Consider the following 8,825-nt stretch of genomic DNA (forward strand, 5'->3'; position numbering starts at 1 on the left):
AAAAAAAAAAAAAAAAAAAAAGGAGGGGAGAAAGGGATACAGGTACCCTCAGAGGCGCTTTGCTGAGGCTGGAGAGGGCCTGAGCCCACTGGCAGGGCAGCACCAGGTCACATGCCATGGCCCTCCACTGGGCCTCCCTCCCCCAGTTTCTCTTCTCTGGGCCTACCATCTACTGTCCTGGAGGGAGGTGAGGCCCTTGGGGGAAGGTAGGGCACCTAGATGGGCAGAGGGTGCCAGCTTGTAATCTGAAAAGGACCTTCAAGGACAGGAAATCACAGACCTGAATGTTGTCTGTTTCCATCCCATTTTACTGCAACCTGATTTCCCTGAGAATTAGTCTGTTTCCTGCTCCTGTTGTTAAAATGGACAGCAGTGTGGGCCTCCCCTTGGAGGGATCCCCTGGGCTTCTCCTGGAACTTCTGAGGAAGGTCAGCAGCCAAGTAAAAGTCATTTTGAGCCCTAAAACCATGAGCCCTGAATCGGGGACTCTGCTTAAATAACCCATCTTTCCTGAGCCCCAGCTCTCCTTTATTTCTCCTCTGAGAAATGTCCCCTGTATCCTGAGGTTTCACATGATCCAGTGTCAAGGGTCTGTGCTTTGACATTTAAGTCACAGGAAAAGAAGCCACCGGCATGGGATCAGCTTGAGTTGTTATACAAGGGTGAGTACACCTCCCCAGAGACCCTGACTGCTGGGCTTGGCCAGGTGGCTTTCTTACTCTCTTCTCCCTGCCCACTCCTGCCATGCAAGCCCTCTGCCTACAAGTGTTTGTCACGGACCTCCCAAGCCTTCCCCTGTGCCAGGGACTAACAGGAGGGTGGGGGCCCCTGACAGATGGTAACGATGGCTGGTGGTCTCCTCCCCGGCAGTGGCAGTGTTAGAATTCAGAAGCCAGACCAGTGATGAGAAAGATCAGGTCTTTACTGCAAAATCATTCAAAACTCACACGGCAGCAATTCCTTCAATACATTGCAAAGACTCCTCAGGGCCAGAGCCCTGCTCACTAGGAACAGTGCATTGCATAAAATAACATTTTAAAAATAGTGTGGGCACTACCTTTCTGCGGGAGGGGAGGCAGGAAGAGTCAACGCATCAGAAAGCACTGGCAGCTTCTGGGGAATGGGCCCCTCAGGGCCTCAACCCTGCTGCCTCCAAGGGCACCTTCAGAGAGAATCCTCACAGGCCCAAGCCCTCCTCAGGCCAGGCTCCTGCCCACTCAGGGATGGGGCAATGAGGGCTCTGACTAGGCCGGGCTTGTGGTGGAGCGTTAATGTGGGCCATGGCGGTGCATAAACCCAGCTCCTGGCTTAGGAGGCGTTGGCGTCCGGGCACAGGTGTGCGCCATGACCGGGAGAAGCTGTGCGCAGCCTCCACCTGCCTGCCACCACCGCCTCTGTTCTGATGCACAGGGATCCAGCTCCAAGGCTGGGTGGGTGACTCAGCAGCTGATCGCCCCCAGGGAAGGGTGGAGGTGGGCTCATCTCTGACAGTGACAGGCAGATCTCCACCTGAGGCCTCAGACTCCAAGCTGAGCGCAGGTAAGACAGCTAGGACTGAGGGCCTGCTGGGTCCAGGAGAGGTGGAGGATGGCGACAGAGAGACCAGCAAACCCACATTTCCCCAAAGCCTGGAGGGTCTGAACATCGCTTTGAAAACAATTCCAGGCTCCCACCCCAGCCTCAAGGCCCCTTCAAAGGCAGTCCTGCTCCGGGGAAGTTCTTCAGTCTCCAGTGTCCTGGCTGGGCAAGTTCAGTGATGCTGTGGGAATTCATGGCTTTGTGAGGTGGCAGCTGCATCCACAGGGCAGCTCCCCGGCACGCCCCGCACAGCTTAGGGCAAAGGACCAGGTCACTTCTCCACAGTGCAGAGCATGGCTGCCTGCCCTCTCTGGGGTCCTGCCTATCTGTGCCCTGGCAGGGGTTAGTCAGGCAGAGTGTGACCCCAGGCACCCACCAAGGTGGGCCTGGAGCATCTGCAGCAGCGCCCCTATCTGTAGAGGGGTGAGGAGGGCACGGGGATAGGGGGTGGGCAAGACGGTGACCCTCCCTAAACCGAGGAGGGCTCAAAGTGCTGACAGTGCTGGTTTCCAGTCATTTCTCCTTCTCCTAATGGGGCCAAGGCCCCCGGCTAGAGAAGAGCTAGGGGCTCTGATGCTGAGAAAGGGGTGTGCTCAGCAGGCGAGACGCACTGGGGTGAGGAGTAAAGAGGAGACGGAGAGGAAGCGGGGTCACCAGGACTGGCCCTGCCCTGCTGAGGGGCGGTTTGGCACTGGCAGTGAGGGCCAAGGAAAGGCACTGGGTGGGCCCACAGGCCCTGTCCCAGCAGTGGCCTGCCCGCCAGCCACCCGCTGCCTCTAGGCCAGGCCTGAGTGGCTCCTGTGCACCCACTGGGGGTGAGAATGTCTTGATTTCTTGGGTGACTCGCGTAGGATCAAGAATAAAAAAATACTTTCTGTTGAAATATGAATGGGAAAAACCCACCTTAAAAAACTAGACCTTTTAATCAGGAATGTGGAATTGAAAATGCTCCCCAAGCCTCCTTTCCACAGTGTTTGGGCAGCCCTAACAGAGGTGCCGGGACGCTGGTGAGCCAGGGCCTGGTGAGTGAAAGGCCCTGTCTGCCCGGAGACAGGGAGCATCTGGCGGTGGCCACGCCTCCTGCAGCAGAGGGGTGGTGAGGGGGCCAGGGGACATCACAGGGGCTTCCTGGGCTTTCTCTGGAAGGCCGGTGCTCTGGTCACATCTGAGGATCTTCCTGACAAGGGGACACAGCTGTGACACGGTGAGTATCCTGGGCTGATGGCAAACCCAGCTGGGATGGCTGAGCCACACTCACCCCCGGCCTTCAGAGCGGGGTCAGCAGATGGGCATCAGGCGAAAACATTCTGTTCCTGGTATTTGCGCCGGCGGGCACAGCGGGGGCAGCCCTTCTTCACCACAGCCTGGCAGCTCTGGTGGAAGACGGTCTTGCACTCGGCACACCTGGGGAGAGAGCAGCACGTCTGCTGGTGCTGGCTGGGCTGGAGGTTGCCCTGTGGCCACGCTGGCCAGCGCTTTTGACCAGAACCCATGATACGGCTGTGACATACTGTGTAACCCATGCACGCACACTGTACCTCTCCATTCCGGAACAGGAGATTCTCAAAACAGTGCTTACCCATATGTCACACAATGCACACTGATATTCTCTGTCCTACTACATTTTTTTATAAATGCTGCTTAAGAGTCATTAAAGATTTCTTGCCTGTATTTAAAAAACATTTACTTATTTTATTTATTTTTCAGAGTCTTGCTCTGTTGCCCAGGCTGGAGTGTAGTAGCATGAAATCGGCTCACTGCAACCTCTGCCCCCCAGATTCAAGTGATTCCCCTGCCTCAGCCTCCCAAGTAGCTGGGATTACAGGGGCCCACCACCACACCTGGCTTATTTTTGTGTTTTTAGTGGAGACGAGGTTTCATCATGTTGGCCAGGCTGGTCTCGAACTCCTGACCTCAAGGGATTCACCTGCCTCGGCCTCCCAAAGTGCTCGGATTACAGGCGTGAGCCACCACGCCCGGCCAAGATGGTATAATTTTAAAAACTCAGCCCCAGGCCCATTCAGGGCTGAATCCCGGCCAGTGGACACCAACAGAAAAAGAACTAATGTTCCCAGTTCAGTTTTCCACTCCCACATGGGTTGCAGGAAGTCTGGACAAATTTTTCCATTGAGAGGTTGCTGATAATGAGCAATAACTGGAACAAGAGTGATCATTTCAGCAACAGAGGCAGTGGCAGTGGCAGGTACCACCCACCAGGTGCCCACTTTGTGCCTGGTCTCATGCCAACAGTACAGGGCAGTAACTCATACAATCCTCCTCAACCCATGCATACACTGTGGCTCCAGCAGGCTCCACTCAGAGAGCCGGCAGCCACCTCTAGGAAGACAGATGGTTCTGTAGAGGCAGAGGAGTCCTGGGAAAGCTTGTCTTGTCTCCTGAGCTGGACCGGAGCTGGCCATGACTGCCCAGGGCATGGGCCGTCCCAAACAACTGCACCATCCCTTGGCACGGCACAAAGCCGATGTTCAATACGCTCCTGCCCATAGAATGAGGCCTGCTGCCCTGCGTGCTTGGGCCAGGCTGTGGGTGTGGGGAAGGGTGGGGCTGGGAGACAGCTGGCTGGGTGTCCCACATACCTGACTGTGGTGTCAAACTCAAAGGGGAAGATGATGTCGTGGTGCCGGCAGATCTGGCAGATGAAGCCGCGCTGGGTGCACAGGTCGCAGTGGTAGACGTGCTGGGAGGCGAATTCGATCAGGGCCTTGAGGAATCCTTCATACACCCCGTCTGCAATCTGCGGAGGGCAAGTAGGAATCCTTCATACACCCTGTCTGCGATCTGCGGAGGGCTGGTAAACTGAGGCCCCAGGCCTTTCAAGCAGCTGCACTGAGGCGCCATGGCACCCTGCCTGGAGAACTTCTACCCCCAGTTTCCACGTGGGCAAGAAAAGCAAACCTCCCTGAGTCAGGCTGAGCAGTGCCAGCGTCCAGCCCGTGGGCACTGAGGCCACTCAGGGCTAATGGGACTCACAGATGAGACCCGACTCCACTGCACCCGCCCCCTGGAGAAAGGAGTATTCCAAACTCTCTTCCTGTGATCCTGGGGTTGCTGGAGTGCTTGCTTATTCCAGGGTGCGGGGGGTATCCGTCCCTGCCCAGGAAGCCGGGGCAGCAGGGCAACCCACCCTGAGCTGCAGAAAAGCTGCAGACTGCTGTCTTCAGTAAACTACAGACACCCCTCCCATCTTCCCTGCTGACTTCTCCAGGAATGAGGCCTCTCTGGAGGTCTGGGCGGGGGAAGCATGACACTCACCTGCTGGAGGTCAGCAACACTGAACCTATGCGGAGACTCCAAGAGATAATCCCTGTGGTTGAGCCTTCAAACAAAACACAAGCGATTCTTTAGAGAGGTTTCCAAGACCCGGGCCAACCTGTGTTGTTTGTTTTCATTCCCCTGGCACTGCTCACCAGGCAGACACCTGCCACCTGGGCGGGGCAGGGGCTAGGAGCGCAATTCAGCTTGCCTGGGCTTGGGACCTAGTCCTCAAGGTAACTAACTAGCTGGTTGGATCTTGGGCACATTACTTAACCTCTCTGAACCTTGGGTTTCCCTCTCTGGGAAATGGAGTTGTCTGGATTAAGTAACTTATTTAAAGCATTTGACTTGGTGCCGAGCTCACAGTAAACAGGTAATTAATCATAAGGAGGAGGATGGGTGCTGACACCTGGGACCCGGAACTGGGCTAAGAGCTTCATACGCATTCATTCATTTGATTCTCACAATAATCCTGTGAGGCTGGTACTATCACAATCCCAACTGAGAAGAGGAAATAGGTTAAATCACTTGCCTGAGGTCACACAGCTAGTAGGCGGGAGAGCTGGAGTTTGAACATAGGGGCCTGGCTCCAGAGCCTGCACCCCTGTCTACCTGGCGAATGCCTAGAGATGAAGGTTGTTGTCATTATTGCCACCATTACATACCAGGGACAGTGCTGGGGACAGTAATGCACAGGATATGGCCTCTGCCCTCCTGTTTGGCCCCTGGTTTGGCTGAGGGACAGACATTAAAGTGTCTGGTTTCCGTGCTACACGAGAGCAACTGAGACGTGTCCTAAGTACAGCAGATCCCATTTCAGAGGTGGCCGGGGCAGCAGAGAACAAAGGCTCAGCCGCCAATGCAGCTCTAGTTTCCACTACACCAACGGGAGGGATCCAGGGGGCCCCGTCCTGAGAGATGGAGAGGAAACACCTGCAGAAAGTTCCCTGGTACAAAACCTGCCTGGCCTGGCTGTGTATGTTTGGGTGGGTACTGGTGGTGGGAGGTTACTCCAAGTCAGAGGATGCTTGGGAACCTGCCCCAGGATGCCCCAGACATCTCGGGACAGGATGGTGCCAGCCCTGGGTCTGGGCCTCCCGGGTGCAAGCTGTGGAGCATCTGGAATGGGGGCTTGGCCTTGTCCCAGCTGGTGGCCTCAGCTGTGGTCCAGGGGAGCCCAAACCAGGGTGGAGACAGTAAGTCCCACTAAGCAGCCATATAGGCCAAGATGCCAACTGGCCCCTCAGTTTACCAAGCTGGTGTCCCCAGTAAACTTCCTGCACTCTAGGAAGGGAAGCTGCCATTTGTCACCAAGAAAACATGGGACACAGCAGGCTGGGGGGACACAGGTTGGCCCTGAGCTAGCAGGAGTGTGGGCTGATCTGGATGGAGAATTAGCTTTGCCATCCGTCCTCTGACCACAGTCGTGGAAGCTCTAGGAGCCCCTGTGCCCTGGGCCCGTCACCCTCTCAGCAAGGACTTGCAACTGGCTTCTCCGCAGTGCTCAGTCAAGGCCAGAGGGGAGAGGGTGCTGGCCCAGGGGTGAGAGGCCACTTCCCCTCCTGGCCTCCAGGAAAGAAATTCTCGTGCACTGGGGCACAGCCAGGCCTACTTGGGGCCTCAGTTTCTTCACCCACACAATAAGGAGAACCCTCTTTGTCCTCTGGCGTGAGGCTAGGAAAGAGACCACAGGAATCTGGAGGGCTCTCTAGGAGACAGGAAAATGAGGGGAGAGGTCAAATCTTAGCTCCTGGAACCGATGAAGTGATGGGGAAGGAGAGGGCCAGGCAAGGGCTGGAAGATCGGGGGGACATGGGTGGGGGCCTGGGTGCCACCTGTCTCCTGAGCCCCGACTCCTCCTCGGCCCACCGCTCCCTGGCCGTTGGGAAGGACACCGAGGTCTGGTGGGTGGACAGGGTGTGGGGCATTTCTGTGATGGCTTCCTCCCAAGGCTGGAGAGGACACTCTCAGGGGCTTCTCTGGCTCTTGGAGTCAGGTCCTAGGTCTGCTGGAGAGAATCCAGCCAGGCAGCTGCCATTAGTGCAGGACAGCTCCTCCCTGACTCCCTGACATCCAAGACCTGCCCATGCCTCAGCCCTCTCCTCCTCTCAACCTTCCCTCTGGCTGACTTGGTCCAGGCCCAGCTCCCTGGAGTTAATTACTAACACCAGCTGCCACCCAGGGCTGTCCCCTTCACCAACTGCACTCTGCTGGGGCCAGAATGGTCTTTTTGTGTGTTTGTTTTGTTTTTGAGACGGAGTCTCACTCTGTCTCCCAGCCTGGAGTGCAGTGGCATGATCTTGGCTCACTGCAACCTCTGCCTCCTGGGTTCAAGTGATTCTCCTGCCTCACCCTCCCTATTAGCTGGGATTACAGGCACCTGCCACCACGCCCGGCTAAATTTTGTATTTTTAGTAGAGACGAGGTTTCGCTATGGTGGCCAGGCTGGTCTCAAACTCCTGACCTCAGGTGATCCACCCGCCCTGGCCTCCCAAAGTGCTGGGATTACAGGCGTGAGCCACCGCACCTGGTCTTTTCAGAGTGGTCTTTTCTAAGCCGTTGATCAGAAGTGACAGCCCCGTGCTCAAAACCCTTCAGTGGTTCCCCACAAGTAGCAGATCAAATCCGAAGGCCTTGAGGGCCCTTTGAGTTCTGGCCCCTGTACCCGAAGCCCAGCTGCCCAGAGCCCCTCAAGGGCATCAGTGAGCTGTGCTCCGGCCAGCCTCTTGCTACCGGTCCCTTAGCCAGGAAAGCCAGGTTCTCCACTGCCCTTTCTACTCTTTCCTCATTTTTCTAAACCCCAGTTTAACAGACACACAATGCTACTGGTGTTGTGGCAACACGTGTGTGTGGATGGAGTGAGGTGCAGAAGCAGGTGGTGGTGGGCTCTGAGAAGGGCTGACTGAACGGTCTGCTTTATTCCCTTTCATAAATGCCCCTCGCTTGCAACACTGACCTTTGTAAAGAAGAAAAACATTTTAGAAGAAAAAAGGAAAAGAACTCTGCGTGCCCTCAGCTCAGATGCCATCTCCTCTGGGAGCTCCTCTGGCCCCTGCCCAAGGCTGGATCAGGTGCCCTCAGGGCACACATGATGCTGACCCAGGGCCATCTGTGGCCCAGACTCTGGGTCCCTCACGCAGCCCTCACCACTACTCAGGAGGCCACAGGAATGGAGGAATCACTGGCCCATTTTATAGATGGGAAAGCTGGACCCAGAGAAGTGAAGCAACTTTCCTGACGCACAGTGGGTGAGGGGCTCCCATACTGTTTCCCCTGCCCCACGCTGTTTCCATGGGACTTCCACAGGCACGGCCCTTCCCGCAGCAGGCTGAGCACATGGCAGGAGTACAGCGCTGCTGCCCAGGGACGGAGCAGGAGGGCCAGGGAGAGAGCGACAGGGCTGCCCCTGGTGCCCGCAGACAGGTCAGCAAAGCCAATGAACAAACTCTCTCAGCAGGGCGGGGACGGGTGAATGGGGCCCACAACCCACCCCACAGGCACCTGGTCTACACAGGTCTGCAGGCCTGTGCAGGTACCTGGCTCCTTGACCAAGGAGGGTGATGAGGCCCCGCCTGACCCCAGAGATTTCAGCACCTGGTTAGGTGGGCAGGAGGACAGTCTCTCTGGACTCTCAGAGGTAGGGAGAGTCAGCGCTTGCCAAGAGGTGGAGACCCAGTCACCCGCGGATGCTTGGGATGGGCAGAGCCTCCAGGGGTGAAGCCTTCTAGGGTCCAGGGTCCCACATAGACCCTATGTGGTGGTCCCCGGAGGGCTTTCTGTTTTTTCAGGCCCTGCAGAGGAGACCAAGGCTCAGCTGGCAGCTGTGGGGCCAGATTCTCCTCTTTGCCTAGGGGACAGCCCCCTGCAGCACCCCTTGAGAGCCCCTGGGGACCTGCTCGGGGCACACCCTGGTCCTGAGGAGGCCCGGCTCTGGGAGCACTGCAGCCAGGATGGAAGAGGCAGTCTTCAGA

General features: G+C 56.8%; 1 protein-coding gene across 3 annotated transcripts in view; it reads right to left on the minus strand.

Moving 5' to 3' along the window:
* Positions 1-901: 901 nt before the first annotated feature.
* The window catches only part of PLEKHM1 (pleckstrin homology domain containing, family M (with RUN domain) member 1), a 54,985-nt gene continuing 47,061 nt past the window's right edge, over positions 902-8,825 (minus strand). For all 3 annotated transcript variants that reach the window (XM_011985981.1, XM_011985984.1, XM_011985983.1), the window contains 3 exons: positions 4,852-4,915; positions 4,176-4,333; positions 902-2,982 (listed from right to left, as the gene is read on the minus strand). In XM_011985981.1, the coding sequence (XP_011841371.1) occupies positions 2,871-2,982; positions 4,176-4,333; positions 4,852-4,915 (334 nt within the window). In that variant the 3' untranslated portion in view covers positions 902-2,870. The remainder of the gene's footprint in view (positions 2,983-4,175; positions 4,334-4,851; positions 4,916-8,825) is intronic.

This window comes from Mandrillus leucophaeus, unplaced genomic scaffold (genome assembly GCF_000951045.1).
Source record: "Mandrillus leucophaeus isolate KB7577 unplaced genomic scaffold, Mleu.le_1.0 Scaffold290, whole genome shotgun sequence".
Taxonomy (NCBI): domain Eukaryota; kingdom Metazoa; phylum Chordata; class Mammalia; order Primates; family Cercopithecidae; genus Mandrillus; species Mandrillus leucophaeus.